The following is a 17,172-nucleotide window of genomic DNA, read 5'->3' as shown; positions in this document are numbered from 1 at the left end:
GACTTTCTAATCTGTTTTGGAAAATGGACATGAATCAAACAATGACACAAATAAGCGTATTATTACAAACCATTATAAGTGATGAAAGCATGGCATGTTATTACTTTGAAGAAGTAATAACATTTGAGATCTCAATGATGAGTACAGGTTAACTGGGTAAAGAGGGTGGGGGGGCAAGGAATTGTGTCCCAGGCAGAAGGAGTGGCAAGTGTGAAGGCCCAGAGTTATGTAGAGCGTGGGGCCTTCAGAGAACTCAAAGAAGCCAAGAGGCCAGCAGGGCTAGATTGTCAAGAGCCTTTTGAGACGTGCTGGGCACTAGGTCTTCATCCAGAGAGTTTTAAGAAGTCATTGATGGGTTTTATGAAGAGACCTTGACATTGAATTTGTGTAGTTAGAAAAAAATGTACTCTGACTGTAATGTGGGCTGTGGATTAGAGAATGGCAAGAATGGATTTGAGGCGACTGAGAAGTTCCTGCAGTAGATGAAATAAGAATCGGTAGCTTGGCTTAGTGTCCTAGCAAAGGAAATGGAAAAGAAGTGGAAGCATTCAAGACATGTTTGGGAAGTATTATTGCAGGACTTGGTAGCGGTGGGATTTGGGGGGTCAGGGAGAGTGAGATATTAAGGAAGACACCCAGGTTTGTGACTTGTATACCTGAATAGAAAGTGGTGTTGTTCAAAGATGAGTGTACTGGACAAAGACCGGGTTTGGGGAGAAAGGTCATAAATTGAGTTTTGGAAGTTTTAAAGATCTCATTTGAGATATCCAGGTAGAGGTGTCAAGTAGACACTTCATGTCCTGGAGCTCAGTGGAAAGGGAGTAGAAGGCACGGAGATGAGAAACCAGGTCAGGGGGCAGAGGAGGAGGAGAGCTCACTGAGGAGGAAGAACGTATGGAAGGAGGAGGGCCTGGGACGGAGCTTTGCTGAGTGCTGCTGTGTAACCATGCTTCACGAAGGAGAGTGGCCAACAGGCATTCAGCAGCCACGCTTTAGGACAAGGATGAAACCAGCCTTTTGACCATGGTGAGAGCTGTCTCTAGACAGATGGGAGCAGAGGCGAAGCTGGAGGGGTCTCTGAATGAAAGAAACACGGGCCTTGCTTTTAAATAGTCCTCAGTCTCGCAGGGGAGAAGGTATATAGCAAGGAGACTTCATGGAGGTGGAGACTGCTAAGGAAGTATTTAAGGGTTGTACTCATTTTTATACCTGCTTAGGTTTAAGTACAGTGCCTTATACTTAGCAGGCCTTTAATTAATATCTGCTACATGAATTTATGAATTCAAGAAAGTCTTCCCCCTAAAGAACTGTGGTTATCTTAGGCGGTTTCTTTTACTAGAGAGTGGCCTTCGAGCAGTCTGTGTGGTGGATCACTAGTGTCACCTGTGGATGTGAAGAATAGCACATCTTATTGCCGGCGAGATGTCGGTTCCAAATTCAGATGCTTGAAAGTACCAGACAGATAATGTAAATGAATGATGTGCAGAGCCAGGTTTGCAAAAAGCAGTGTCCTTTTGCAACATACTTTCTATTTTGTATGCACAGGAATAGAGTTCACAAAGAATTATCTCAGCTTTTATTTTTCTCTAACCTGTGGTTCTCTTGGTCTTGCATTTTCCTACTTTTGATAGAATCGTAGGTACAAGAAGTACTTTACTTTTTCTTTGCTTTAGGAAGAAAAGAAGCACAGGCTTGAAGATAAAGGTGTTTAATGCTCTCAGGCAGGCGGCAGGGGTGGAGGTGGGGGAGTCAAGACCTGTCTGAAGTCAACAGCTACCCCTTGCCTCCAACGAGTGGTGGTCATCCAGGAATATGATGGTCTCAGGCCCAGGGTTGTCAGGCATTTTTCCAGTTTTTCAAGAGAAGCTGGAAATCCAGATCTGTATATGAAATTTCCTGGGAAATTCGTTCCAAATTAAAAAACCAAAACCAAAAAAAAACTCTGTGCCATCAATTTACAACCTGTGTTTGATTTGGGGACAGACCTAAAAATGTCTTAAGACCCCTTAAGTACCTTGTGTTTCAGATTTAGTTGGTAGATAAATCACAGATTTCCATCCATGCCAATTTCCTAATCAGCTAGAAAAGTAAGAGAAAGGAAAGGTCGTTAGGAACCCAGCAGATTTATAGCTGATCACCTCCAACTTAAATAGTTCTTTCTTTGGATCTTTTTGAGAATTTGATGAGCATTATGGATCATCTCCCCTGGGAAAAAATACACCCACGTACATGCATGCATGTGCAGTTTTAGGTAGAGTTTCAGAGGTTTTTCAGATTCTAGGTTAAGAAACCCTCTTGTTAGAAGGAAGAACATATGTTCTCAAACTGTGAGTCTCCTACCTTCCTCTCTCTGCAGATGACTTTCAGTCCTGTCATTGCCTGTGCCCGGTTTTCATATGCCTCTGCCTGAATAGAAGGTTGTCTTCCTCTTTATGCATTTTGTATTTTGTGAAAATATTTTCATTAAGAGCATTTTTTTAAAGTTTTTAAATGCTTCTATTTAAGCTCCTTTTTCCCACTCATCATATAATCAAAACATTGATATTTGTAAATAAAAGTAATTAAGAAACAATAATTAAGAAATTTTTGCAGCGCTCTCTTCTTATGAACAACCTTGGGAACACTCTGTATGGTTTTAAAAAGTCAGACCTATCCACCTTTCCACTTTTAGGCAACTCTATAGTTAACCTCTTTTATATAGAGTAACCTATTTCTCTTTTATTATTTCCAGTAATAAAAAATAAAGTATCGTCTACTTTAGAAGAATATTTTTCCCCTTGACTCCTAAGTCAGGTATTTTAGAATCTGTTATAAATAGACTCTACTGCTGGTGATGTCTCTGTCATGGACTGTAACTGAGGTCCAAAATGCTGGCCAGAAAGAGGAGCACGCCAGCCTCCCTTTATGATTTCTGTTCCTTTTCATTTCATTTCCCTTCCAGTGCTGGACATCAGCATGCTCTCCTCCCAAGATGTGGTCCGTATGCTGTTGTCCCTACAGCCCTTTCTCCAAGACGCCATCCAGAAGAAGCGCACGGGCAGGACCTGGGAGAACATCCAGCACGTGCAGGGGCCGCTCACCTGGCAGCAGTTCCACAAGATGGCAGGGCGGGGAACCTACGGTAGAATCTCTTCCCTCTGGAAATTCCTTCTGATTTTTTATTGTCTGAAAAGCAGCTTTAGGGACTGTTAAGTCTTTCCTTCATTGACAAAATAGAATCTTTTTCCTCCTGACTATTAAGTTTTGTAATCTATTCTCCAATAGTCAGTTTTGGATATAATTTTTCTAAACGTCTTTGGCATAATCAAGGCCCGTGGGGCAAAGACTCCCTAAATAGACTGTTTGTTAGAGTCTGCTCATCTTCCCCATCCGCACTGCGTTTTCATCTGGATGAACTTCTGAACTAGTTCTGTCAGCTTCTTCATAGTCAGGATTACAGTGCTTATCTTAAAAGAAATGACATAGTGTTGTTTGAAAAACTAACTTTAACCTGCTCTAGTCTGCTCTCTGATCTTATTGAACCTTTGTAAGCATGTTCTGAGTCATTTAATTAAGGTTCTTCATCAGGGGCCATTTAATTGGAGGATTTGAAGAATCCTTTTAAAAGTATCGTGTCAACCTGCAATAAAATTTCCGATGCCAGAATTAACACAAATACGCCAGAGAATTCTCAGTTGTCGAGGTTGTGGGAAACAAACTCTCAAGCACTTTCCTAAACTGGAATCTTGTTTTAGGTTCTGAAGAATCTCCTGAGCCGTTGCCCATCCCCACTCTGCTGGTAGGCTATGACAAGGACTTCCTCACCATCTCGCCATTCTCCTTGCCATTTTGGGAGAGGCTCTTGTTGGACCCATACGGGGGCCACCGTGATGTCGCCTATATTGTGGTGTGTCCGGAAAATGAGGCCTTGCTCGAAGGAGCCAAAACTTTTTTCAGGGACTTGAGCGCTGTATATGAGGTGAGAAAGATATGAAAGATAAAACTCGCTTGTATGATACAAGTCCTCAGATTGTCTCCAGTTGTGACTAAGTTTTAAAGAACAAATATTTTCAAAGTAGAACTCAAGGAAAATTTTCACATAGTTGGAGGATGAAGAAAAGAATTAAATTGGCAAGTTTTTCAAGGAGTACATTGCTTTCCCATCTTAGCTTTATATTTTATTAGATTTAAAAGAGTTTCCTCTGCCAGCCTTGCCACACATCCTAAAATCCCGTCAGCTGTTTTTCTCCATTTATGTGCTCAAGTTTAAAAGTATTACTCACCAGGGGATAGTGGTTGTTCAGAAGATGAGTTTTACAAAAAGAAAGCACATCTACTTGTGGGGCAGGGCTGAGGGGCAGGGCTGGGGGGCCGGGGGTAAGTTCATGAAAACAGGATAAAAAAGGTTTAGCTTGAATCATATATAAGTTTAGTGACTCATGTTCCTATTATGTTTTATCAACACTCCATTCATCTTAATACTAAAATTTTGGTGCAGATTACTAATGTAAAAGCCAGTTAGATAATTGTATGTATTTAGTACATAAATTCCTGTTACTTTTGAAAAATTAGAATCATGTCTATCTTTGAAGAGTTAGTGCCACATTTCTTCTGCTAAAGTACATATACTCTAAGGTTTTTGTACTTTATACTTCTGCTGTCTTTATATTTGACAAGAGTAAATGAAATTAGTGTTTATAAAGTGTTTAAAGCTATGACAGGCATATTATAAGCATTACAGAAATGTTTGCTAAATAAGATGCCAATTTGAATTTCAAAAATACTCTGTAACAGAACGTTCACTATCTATAAATGTATGAGTACACATGAAATAGTAAACTTATGTGTTGCTACAAAGAAATGAGAAGATGCTGATGTATAAGATAATGACATCAATTAAGCCACTGAAGGAAATCCTTGGATGCAGTAATTTCTAAACAGTGCCTGGTCCATGATGCATAATAATATTAAATCATAATTAACCTAATATAGAAAACTTGTCTAAGCAGTTTTAAAGCCCAGCCATCCTTTTGAATGAAGCTTTCAACATAAGTTACAAAACATTAAAGGACTGCCGGATCACTTTAGGATTGCTCTTTTGGCAGTACTGCATACCTGCTTCAGAAGAGTGTACAGCAGAGAATTTTTTAGAGGCTTGGTAAGCCTCATGTTCATCAACTCTCGTAAGGGCTTATAATATGGGCTCTTCTGCTGGTGAACAGGTAATTAAATAGCTTACTTTTTGCAGGTATATTATATTACTTCCCTCCCATAAGCAGCCATTTAATGTCCTGGAGGTTAATAACAGAATCTTATTGTGCTAAACAGCTATTTACTTTTAAAAACTGATCAGCGTATCTATCCACTGCTCCAGTGGCCTCTGCTATTGGTGATCTCCAAACGTCTGAAACAGTGTAACAGATGGCCCATAAAATTTTAATGTTGTCTTATGGGAAAACTTCATGAGTCGGGATTACTTAGGAGGTTTTAGTGGACCTATGTCTCAGCCAGCCTGAGTAGGTGGGAATCTGGTTCAGTCTTCATTTGACCATTAGCAATCAGGTAGTGCTCAGCAATCTGCAGTCTTCCCTTGTGCAGGCAGAAGTGGTTGGGGTGAAGAAACATTCATTTTTTTTTTTTAGAGGAAACATTTTTCCTTAGAGAGCCTAGTCGACGTTTTGGAGAGACAGAGCGCAGTTTCAGGTACATTATAACTACCAGAAAGGACCAGCGTATGTTGGTTTGGTTGCATGTGGTAGCGCTAAGAGAAAAAGGAAAGTGCTTCCAAGTGCATGGTCTAGAATCTCCTAATGATACGTGCTGAGTGAAGGAGGGAGTGGTTCCTGTTGTAAACGGTGACCTGGTCTGTGCTGTCAGATGTGTAGGCTTGGGCAGCACAAGCCCATCTGCAAAGTGCTGCGCGATGGGATCATGCGCGTGGGGAAGACCGTGGCACAGAAGCTGACGGAAGAGCTTGTGAGTGAGTGGTTTAACCAGCCGTGGGGCAGCGAGGAGAGTGACAATCATTCCAGACTCAAACTTTACGCGCAAGTTTGCCGCCATCACCTAGGTAAGTGGGGATTTATTTGGCAAAGTAGAATTTGAGAAGCAAAATAGCAAGCTGACCACCTCCCCCCCCCCCCCGCCCCGCCCCGCGTCCCGTCCCGTCCCATCCCGGTGCTGTATTAGACGTGCAACAGTATGTTTCTTTTGTCTCAGGAAATGTTAGTATTCTGTTGCGGTATTTATTTAGGTCTGTTTTTTGGATTCTAAGTAGTTAAATGCTAATTTTTATGTACACGTGTATTCTTTAAAAGCTATTTAAAGTAGCCTAAAGAAGTCATATCTAATTTACTCCACATTTTGAAAATGTAGCAGCATGATTTGGTATTAACTGCTTAATTTTAACTCAGATTCCCAAGAGAATCTTAGACGCTTACAAAGCCTTATACACATAAGAGCATAATATACCATGACGGCTGTAGAATACATGGCTTCTCGGTTTTGGGGTAAGGCGTATGGAATCAGTTTGAAAGGAAAAATGTTACATATGATTGATTTTTCTCCTGTTTTTTTCCTTTTTTTCTAAATAAGGCTCTTCTCCAGAATTTATAATAAGTAGCCCTGTGTTTATTTCCATGTTTACAGAACATACAAGCTTATGTTCAAGTGTGGAGATAGCATTTTGGGTGTCATAATCAGAGTATTGCAACCTGGAAGCATAATTGTTTAAAAAGTGACTATTGTAAATATCTTGCTACAGCCAGACACTGCAGAACATCCCTAAAGCCGCCTCTCTCGTGTACTCTTGCAGCACCTTATCTGGCCACGCTGCAGCTCGACAGCAGCCTGTTGATACCACCTAAGTACCAGACGCCACCAGCAGCAGCACAGGGACAGGCTACACCTGGGAGCGCGGGGCCTTTAGCTTCAAATCCAGGATCGGCAGCCGCCTCGGCTGGCAGTGCATTTAATCCCACCTCCAACGGTAGTTCTGTGAACCCGGCAGCGAGTAGTTCCTCCTCTGGTTCCTCAGTGCCGCCGGTCTCCACGTCAGCCTCTGCTCCCATCATTAACCAGATGAGCACTACCTCTTCTTCCGGATTCAGTGGTAGTGTCGGAGGGCAGAACCCCAGCACTGGGGCCAGCTCTGCAGAGAGAACGCAAGGGAGCATAGGCTGTGGTGGCGACACTGAGCCTGGGCAGAGCTCCTCGCAGCCCTCACAGGATGGACAAGAAAGGTACGGTACTCTGACCATGATGAGGGGCTTCAACTTGGACCCCTTGTCCACTCTTCCTCTGCACCCCCAGCCCCCTCAACTTCATGAGCCTCTAAATATAGTGAAGTGCTGTATTTCTGTTCTTCCCTAAAGAAAGTAACAACCGTCATCTATAGTTCAGTGTTAAGAAATTTGAAAACTTCTTGTAAATTTATCATTAACTATTATAGTACTAGCATAATAGCAATGCTATATACTTACTAATTAAGATACTTAGTGTAAGTAATATTACTATTAATACTATTATTATAAGACTGTAATATATGGATAATAGTAAGCTATCACTGTTAACATTACAGCATTATAAAATGTCTTTGTAGAATAAAGCCCTCGGGAGGGGGAGAAGAGTTGAAACAGAGATCTCCCATTTTAGAGGAGTATATTGTCGTTTTCCATCCATCTTGGTGCTGATTTGGTTTGCCTTTATTTTGGTACATATTAAGTTGCATTTAATCTGTAATCATTGTCCAAGGAGTCAGTGTGCTCTGGAATTGATTTATTTTGTATCATTTATATTTATGTTGTGCGTCTCATAAGTGACTCCCTCTGCAGTGTTACAGAAAGGGAGAGAATAGGAATTCCCACGGAGCCTGACTCCGCAGACAGTCAAGCCTACCCTCCAGCTGTCGTCATTTACATGGTGGACCCCTTCACTTACACCGCAGAGGAAGACTCCACTTCTGGAAATTTTTGGCTGTTGAGTTTGATGCGCTGCTACACAGAGATGCTGGATAACTTACCTGAGCAGATGAGAAATTCTTTCATTCTCCAGGTGACTATTCACAAGCTTATTTTTTACTTTGTTATTGTTGTATTTATGAAAGTAAATACAGGTTCATGATTTTTTTAAAAATTGTATGAATATGAAAATAGAAAAAAATATTAATTCTACCTTTTAGATTCAGCCATTTTGGTGTTTTTCTAGCCTTTTTTCTGTGTTTACAGGATTGAGAGCATACTTCTCATGTAATTTTTAGTCTTTTGGGACTTAAAGTTATTCATAAATACTTTTCCACCTTATTTAAAATTCTCACAAGCAACATATTTATAAACTGCATATTTTCCATGTGTAACCGTTTCTCTACAGTTAGATATAATTACTTTTTTCTTTACCTTTTCACTGTTAGAAATACAACCACAAGGGAATTTCCTGGCAGTCCAGTGGTTGGGAGTCTGTGCTTCCAGTGCTGGGGCCCAGGTTCAATCCTTGGTTGGGAACTATGGTCCCACAAGCCTCGCAGTGTGGCCAAAAACTAATGAATGAGTAAATGAATAAATGCAACCATAATAAACATCTATATGTAGACTCTCTCTCTCACATTTCAAGTCATTCCTTACAGTGGATTCTTAAGGACACTGATAAGTGATAGCAGATTCCTTCCCAGAAGGCTATAGCTGTTTACATTTCTGCCAGGAGTGAATGAGCATGCCCATTTTCACTACACCCTTGCCAGCTTTATAGTTTAATGATTTTTTTTTAATTTATAATTTAATAGGTGAAAAATGATGTCTTGGGTGTTTGGATTTTTGTTTTACTGTCCCTTTAACTCAAACCATATTATAGAATTAAAAGGTTGAAATTAAAGCTACCAGTATGGTTTGTTAATAGTTTTTCATTGAAGTTTGTGTCTTAGATGATTAGACAATAATTCCAAAGATGCCATGCATGCTGTGTGTGTATGTTACAGAAGTGAGAAGTATATTTAAAAGCAAATTTTTAAGTTTGGGGGCATGACAACAGTAAATTGAGAATTTATGTCTAGAAATGGAAACAGGATAATTTCCATTTCATTTTCCAACAGCCTTGTTTACATATTAGATCTCAAGTTCTAGTTTTATTTGTATTTGTGGTTGCAGATTGTGCCTTGCCAGTACATGCTGCAGACAATGAAGGATGAACAAGTTTTCTACATCCAGTACTTGAAGTCCATGGCGTTTTCGGTGTACTGCCAGTGCAGGCGGCCGCTGCCGACTCAGATCCACATTAAATCCCTCACGGGGTTTGGGCCTGCCGCCAGCATTGAGATGACTCTCAAAAACCCGGAGGTGGGTAGCAGCAGGGCAGAAATTTGCAGAAAGACAACTTTTATACTGAAGATGCAAGCCAGGAGAGTTGCTTGCTTGGTTGGTCTTCTGCCTTTATGTAGGAGTGGTGGATTTCTTTAATCCTTAAGTGAAAACAGAGGAAATACTTCTCTGAACTTGTATAATTTTTTTGAGACAAGAGGCAAGCAAACTCTTGCTATTTTTTTGATGTAAGACCTAAGGCAACAATGCACTTATCCCTTTTACTTATGAATGTTCAATTTTCCTAGATTTATTTTGTTCATTATGTTTTGAAGCTAATCTATGTCTTACATCACTCTCTCCCATCGCCAGCTCTTCTTTCTCCTGGAACAGCCATGGTGTGTGTGTTTATTCTGCATTTTCTGATGCTTTCTCCTCCCCTTGTCTCAGTGCTGCTCTGTGTAAATGAATGCTTTTTCTCCCCATCTTCGTGAACCCATTTCCCACAGATATGTACCTCAGAGGGAATTCTAAAACACCAAAGCAAAACATGTTTTAAACAGAAGTTGTACAACTTCTTTTGTTTTAATAATACCTTATCCTGAAGGTAGATGTACAGGGCAGTGTTTAGAACTTTCAGAGCCTTCAAAAATCAGTTCCCACAACTTTTGCATGGAAAATTACCCATTAGTAAAGGCCAGCAAACACCTCTTCACCATTAGAGAACTTAAAAGCACCAAAAATTGCTAATTTTAGTTGGTAGTGTAAGTTTTTCTGGAAAACTTTAAAAAAAAGAAAAGACACAAATTACTTAATACTGCATTTGTTGTAACTTGGTTCAGATCAGCTTGGTCCCAAGAGAGGAAACTGCTTAGCTGATAACTTGCATTCACTCTGGGATTATAGAAAATTTCTATCCTTGGCAGTGTTGTTAGTTTATTCTTTTGAGTTTATATTTTTTACTTTTGTGAGCGTGTCATCTGTTTTCTCTACTACTAGCTTTATCTAGAATTTTAAAATATGTTTCTACTTGTTTCTTATTTGTGTCCAGAAATTAGGAGTTTGTGCCTTTCTTTATAAACGTTGAATTTTTTAGTTCTTTACCTCTTGTGGTTATTCTGCAATTCAGATGCAGTCATTCCACATGCTTTCATAAAAAGTTATCACAATTTCAACTGACAGCTAATAGTAGTGCATTTTTATAGAAGAGAGTAAAGGCTGTCTAACTATATTAAGATATCCCAAGGCATTATGTAACATTTTAAAAGATTATATAACTTACTGGCAGAACACCATGAGAGTTCATGAGATAAAGTGAGGCTTAGATTAAAATAAATCACAAAAATATTCTTTCTTTCCTTTTGCTTTGAAACAGGAAGAGAGAAATCAATCATTTGACTCAATTAAAAATGTAAGAACCAAATATTACAAATATTTACTGAGGTTTATACATTTTTACCTGCATTAAGGTGTAATGGCTAATTGCTGAATGCTGCCTCTCCCTCAGTCTGCAGCGAGAATTTTGTACTTTCATTCAGTAACTATAGCTGAGTCTGCTGTGCACCAGACACCATACTGGGTATTGACCGTGCAGCAGTGACCAAGACAGCAGCCCCGCTCCCAGGAATCCTCATCTTCTGCAGCCATACAGTCTCAATGCCCGCTCCTGGCAACCTCTGTCCTACTTGCTGTCTCCGTGGGGTTGCCCGTTCTGGACATTTTCTGTAAATGGAATCATTCAATATGTCTTCTTTCACTTAACATAATGTTTTCAAGGTCCATCCATGTCATAGCATGTATTGGTACTTCATTTCTTCTTATGGCTAAATACTCTTCCATTATATTGATAGACCACATTTTGTTTATCCATTTATTAGTGGGCGGATGGATGAATTTTTCCACTTTTTGGCTATTGTGACTACTGCTACTCTAAACACTTGTGTGTGAGTTTTTGTGTGGCTACATGTTTGCAGTTTTCTTAGTAAATACCTAGGAGTGGAATTTCTGGGTCTGTGGAGAGTAAATGGGTCAGTGATAAGGCTAGCTTTGAAACTCGAGCAAGTTGTTGAATATCTTTGTATCCCTAAAATGAAGGAATTGGATTAAATTATCTCCAAGGTCTCTTTTAACTTTAAAATTCTGTAGTTCCATATTACTGTTTCTTATGCTGTATAGTTCAGGGGGTGGCAACTCTGACTGCGGGCTAACTCCAGCCTGCATTTGTCTGACCAGCTAGATGAGAATGAATATTACATTTTTACAAAGAGAAGATTATGTGACAGAGACTCCTAAAGCCTAAAGTATTTACTGTCTGGTCCTTTATGGAAGTTTGCTGACCCCTGCTGTGGTTTACTAAGTATTGAAATGTGTATAATAGCTGTAAACAAAGATGACAAACTTCATCACAATTTATCTAAAATATTTGTCTTGGGTAACAGCTAATACTTTGATTTCTTAAATTACACAACACACATAGTAAAGTATGATATACATATTGAAAAGTACCCAGTGTTAAGCATACCGCGTGGTGAATTTCCACTAAGTAAAAATATTATGTAAGTTGCACGAGAAACAAAAGATGACAAGCATCCAGAAACCTCTCTAATGTCCGTGCCAGTCACTCCAGTGGTAGTGACCGTTCTGACTTATAACAATATAATTTTGCCAGTTTTTGGCTTTTATATAAATGGAATCATAATTTACAGTCTTTTGTGTCTGCTGCTTTTACTCTGGGTGGAGAATCATCCAGTTTGTTGCTTGTTGTGGTAGTTGTTTCACTCTCTTTGCTGTTTAATATTCTGCTTGTGTAACTTTATCACAATTTATCATCCATTTTACTCTTGATGGTTACTTAGGTTATTTCCTCTTTGGCACTGTTAAGGGTGGTACTGTTGTGAACATGCTTATACCTGTCCTTAGTAAACATATATGTGCATTTTGGGGGGGTCATACGGTATGTGTTTGTTCAGCTTTCACAGGTGTTGTCAAATACTTTTCCAAAGCACATCATACATCAGCAATGTATGAAAGTTTTAGTTGCCCTGTATTCTCATCAATACTTGATGTTTTCTGTCTTTTATATTTCAGACATTCTGGTGGGTATGTGGTGGTTTTAATCCACTTTCCTAATGGCTAATGACTAATGAAGATGGGCCAATAATAATGTCTTTTAATAAGGAAATATTGGCTTGATTGGGTTCCCTAACTTATATAACTTAAACCATCTTTTTGTGTCATTACTATTTATATATATATAGGGTTAGTCAGGGGACAGTCTATTCTCATTTCTCCCCGTTGGTTTCCCTCAGTGCTGTATGGATTTTGTTGTAAACATTGAGTGGCTTTGTGTTGACACTGATTTTGATTTTGATTTCAGCGGCCCAGCCCAATCCAGCTTTACTCCCCTCCTTTTATACTGGCCCCAATTAAAGACAAGCAAACAGAGCTGGGAGAGACATTTGGTGAAGCGAGCCAGAAATACAATGTGCTCTTTGTGGGCTATTGTCTGTCTCACGACCAGCGCTGGCTTTTGGCTTCCTGCACTGACCTCCATGGAGAATTACTAGAAACTTGTATTGTAAATATTGCTTTACCAAACAGGTGAGGAGCCTTGGTGTTTATGGTGCGTGTAAATTAATGCTGTGCCTTTTCTCAGATAATGGATCTTTCTAACTTTCCTATCTGAATGCAGTGGGTAACGTGGGTGGGTTCTTTGGAATTTTCTTGGTTTTGTCATACTGATAGCTTTGATTCATTTGGGGATCCTTTTGCATTTATGTTTTAGATCACGGAGGAGTAAAGTATCTGCACGTAAAATTGGACTACAGAAGTTATGGGAATGGTGCATAGGTATTGTCCAAATGACATCACTGCCCTGGAGAGTTGTAATCGGGCGACTTGGGCGTCTTGGCCATGGGGAACTTAAAGGTGAGAAATTCCTGAAACGAAGGAAAGGAAAAGGGGTGAGCTAGTGTCATTAACGAAACTGAGGGAGAAAATTGTGAAGTTCTAGTAAGAATAAAGCAGAGTATATTTTCTGATTCTTTTAAACGTACAGGATAAACCAGTGGTTTTCAGACTTCTCATTAGCAACAAAATCATTTACACAAAGAGAATGTTAACTATTGAACCTAAAATACCAAACAGAAAAAGAATGTTTTTTTAATATAAAAGTGATACTCAGTAAATTAGAATTTCTAACATTTATATATTGAGTCAGTGAGAAGAATAAATCAGTTTTAGCTGGAAAATTTTATATCAGAGATTATGGATGACCATAGAAGTCATATACAGCCTCTACTTTCATTTGCTTGCTTGTTTTTGGTGGTTGATGGCGATGGGTTTTGTATGTATTTCTGTTTGGGTGGCCGGTAGCAACATAGTCCTGATTGACAAGGACAGGTGCTTGCAAATTGAAAGAGTCTTTATTCCATTTGCCACTGTCTGATATTCTTCAGTCTGGAAATTTAAGAGAGCAGATTTTTTTAAGTTGAATCCCCCAATATATCTACCAACTACTTATATTTCTTATTGTAAGTATAACAAAGCACTAAAAGTAAGTGCAACATAACACAACTGAGGACTGGCAGCTGCCTTGCCTGGCATTGAGCCCAGCTCATTTATTATCCTAGTATAGCTACTTGTACAGTTTTATATGAGCGATATGAACAGGCCTAGATTATTTTTTTAAAGCCCTATCAATTAATGACACATTTATTAAAAGTTCAATATATGCATATAGATGGGAGAAGTTTTTTCCTAACATCTGCACAAAAGCAAGCACATGTCACAGATTAGCTTGGTGGTTTGGCACGTGCCAAGTGTATATTAGAGCAGAGTTGGCAAACTTTCTTTGTAAAGGGCCAGATAGTAAATATTTTCGACTTTGCAGGCTAGCTGGTCACTGTTGAACTACTCAACTCTGCTATTATAATGTCAGAGCAGACATAGTCAATACCCCAGTGAATGGGTGTGGCTGTGTTCTAATCAAATCTTGTTTACAAATGGGTGGTAGGCAGGATTTGGGCTGCGGACCTTAGTTTGCTGACCCTTGCGTTAGAGTGTGTGTATTATTTCTTTACATATCCTGTATTTGTGGAAACCCTGAAATAAAACCCCTGATACAGATATAACTTGCCTTGCAACAAGTGCCTAAGTGATTTAATTATTAGGGTTCAACAGCAGTTTATACAAATATTATATAGTATGTATTAAGTGTTTTCTTAGGAATCTATTATACACAGAATTTTTTGTATTAAATTATAATGTAGACCAATAGAAAATATTACCTTTTCATTTTTAAAAGCATATTATAACGAATCTGTATCAGCCTGAAGCTCTGATACGTTAGGGGATTCATCATTTCATTTCTGTCAGAATTCCTATCTTTTCTCCTAGTTTGCCTTTCAGTCAATCTTATTTCTTAAAGGCTTTGAGCTACTCTTAACCCTTGGGAAAAGTTAGACTGTAATAGAAAGAAGTAGAGGGGATAAAAATGTAACCCAGAAGTCTAGTTACTTGGTGTTTTGGAAAATTATTAAAGCCTCGCCTTCCCTTGTATGATTTTTTAGAAGGGACACACTCTTCTTCTTACCTCTTGGAGGAGAGGAATGTAAGTGTGATGGAGGGCCCCTTCAGAAGTGTGGGAGAAAATGTACTTTCAAGGAGTAAAAACGTGGAGAAAAGCCTAATGTCCAGGACGTCAGCTTCGTAGGCTACAGTTTCTTCCTCTGAGGAGCTGAGGGCTGCACTGCACTGCGCTTGTGTGGGGCGGTGTCCAATAGGAGCACACAGGTGTCAGAGTCGGTTTTGTGAAACTCTGTTCTTTATCAGCTGGGTGTTTGTGAGGAAAATAATCATACTGTCTTTTCCTTCTTATTTGGTTTTTAAGTACTGAACTCACATCTCTTTGGTTTTTCTGTGCTTTTTAAAAATATGGCCTTCTCAGGGACTTCCCTGGTGGTCCAGTGGTTGGGACTCTGCACTCCCAAGGCAGGGGGCCCAGGTTCAATCCCTGCTCAGGGAATCAGACCCCATAGGCATGACGCAATTACAGATACGTCACGTCGCAGCAAAGATCCCACGTGCCGCAACTAAGACCTGGCACAGCCAAATAAATAAATATAGAAAAAAAAATACACCCTCCTCCGTGTTCCTTGACCCTTTTATTTTAGCCACTTCAGTTCGATGTTCATTAGGAATATGAAATGTGAAAGTTTTCGTTTGTTTCTTTTCCACTTGCTTTTTAAGGGGAGAGCAGGTTGTTTGAAAAAAGCATGTGGAGGTAGAGAGGTGGAGCGGCATTACATCAGTGGGATGTGACATGACGGCAGTGTGCGGCTACAGTAATGTGACGAGCTTCGTGTGTGTCGGGGGTCAAAATAAAGGGAGGACCAAGTGCTTTTCAATTCCTGGAGTAACATTACCCTCAGCAGTTCTGTGAGGAGACAAGAGTGCCTTCGTTTGGAGGCAATAAACAAATCATAGAAAGAAAATTTCTGCTGCCTTTTTCATGTGAACAACTAGTGTGGAGCACTTTACTTGCACCCACTGCTCATCAGCCCTTCATGCCAGGAAAGGATCCGCTTCGTCCCTTCTGCTCCTTGCCTTTCATGAAACAATCACCTACAGCAGTAAACAAAACTGAGGTTCGCCCCTGACTGTGCGCTCTTCTGGAGAGAAGTGTTAATAGGGGTAGTGAAAGAACCAGACCTGGAGAAGGAGGAGAAAGGACAGAACGGACTGGCATCACCATCAAAAAGTATTTGAAGTACCTAAGTCTGCCCGGGTCTGTGCTGGACTCACAGGTCATTTCAGGCATGTTTTCAGTCTACACAATTGTAGGCCTTTGTTTCTTTGTCAATGAAGTGTAATCGAGGTCGAGTAACATTTTCTTTGTGGCAAGGAGCGGGGAGCCTGTATAAAGCCATATTCCCTTTAGGGTCCAATCCTGGAAATTAAATTATCAGGCAAAACTGGTAAAACGCTCAAATCTCACATCCATATGAATTTCTAAAGACTGTGTGTAAAGCAATTATATTCCAATATCCAATAAAGAGCTAAAAAAAAAAATAAAGACACTGTATGACTGTGATATTTGATTCCAGATTGGAGTATCCTCCTTGGAGAATGTTCACTACAGACAATCAGTAAACGGCTCAAGGACGTGTGCCGGATGTGTGGAATCTCTGCCGCAGACTCTCCTTCTATCCTTAGTGCCTGCCTGGTTGCCATGGAGCCCCAGGGGTCCTTTGTAGTGATGCCTGGTAAATCTCTTGTCAGTTTTATTAATTAGGTATCAGAGCAGTTCAGTCCATTCAGTCTCAAGTCCACACACAAGTATAGCATGTGTTTTATCTTTATGAGAAAAGATTGGATGAGGGCTCAAAAAGGAAGCCATTTGGTCTCTTCCAAGGGGAGTGGTTTGTGCTTTTATTTGTTGACCATCACTTGGGAAAGAGCCCGAGTCCTGGGTGTAATTGAGAGCTCTTAAGCGTCATGGCAAATTATCTGTCTGACCCCAGCCTGTTGTTAGTGTATGAAGATCACCCTCCAAAAATGACGTCAGTAGGCACCAACGTGATATGTATTTTAATATCCTTTTGAAGAAAGGTATTTGATAGACTGAGCAGGCTGAAGAGGACATTTAGAGTCTCTCTGATGTGGTCAAGGATGAATGTGAGGCAGACGGGTGGAGCGTTTAGCACAGTGCCTGGTAGCCACAGGAGCTCTCAGTTAAGTGCCCAGATGTGGAGAGCCAAACATCATGGCCACACAATTTTTAAGAAAAACAGCAACTAAGCTATTTTATGATAGTATAACTAAGCAATTTTGTATTTTTTAAACCTGTTTTTACCATCCAGGTATTTCTTTGGTCAAATAGGAGACCCTGTCCTTTCCCTGTGAA

General features: G+C 39.9%; 1 protein-coding gene across 4 annotated transcripts in view; it reads left to right on the top strand.

Annotated features, from left to right (window-relative positions):
- The window catches only part of MED13L (mediator complex subunit 13L), a 298,152-nt gene that overhangs the window by 266,579 nt on the left and 14,401 nt on the right, over positions 1-17,172 (top strand). For all 4 annotated transcript variants that reach the window (XM_057746699.1, XM_057746700.1, XM_057746698.1 and 1 more), the window contains 9 exons: positions 2,942-3,121; positions 3,735-3,958; positions 5,857-6,049; positions 6,794-7,220; positions 7,812-8,031; positions 9,117-9,305; positions 12,643-12,866; positions 13,051-13,193; positions 16,373-16,531. In XM_057746699.1, coding sequence (XP_057602682.1) covers positions 2,942-3,121; positions 3,735-3,958; positions 5,857-6,049; positions 6,794-7,220; positions 7,812-8,031; positions 9,117-9,305; positions 12,643-12,866; positions 13,051-13,193; positions 16,373-16,531 — 1,959 coding nt within the window. The remainder of the gene's footprint in view (positions 1-2,941; positions 3,122-3,734; positions 3,959-5,856; positions 6,050-6,793; positions 7,221-7,811; positions 8,032-9,116; positions 9,306-12,642; positions 12,867-13,050; positions 13,194-16,372; positions 16,532-17,172) is intronic.

The sequence above is a fragment of the Hippopotamus amphibius genome, chromosome 8, assembly GCF_030028045.1.
Source record: "Hippopotamus amphibius kiboko isolate mHipAmp2 chromosome 8, mHipAmp2.hap2, whole genome shotgun sequence".
Classification (NCBI taxonomy): Eukaryota; Metazoa; Chordata; class Mammalia; order Artiodactyla; family Hippopotamidae; genus Hippopotamus; species Hippopotamus amphibius.
The sequence above is the reverse complement of the archived record's forward strand: the minus strand, read 5'-3'. Positions and strand labels throughout refer to the sequence as shown.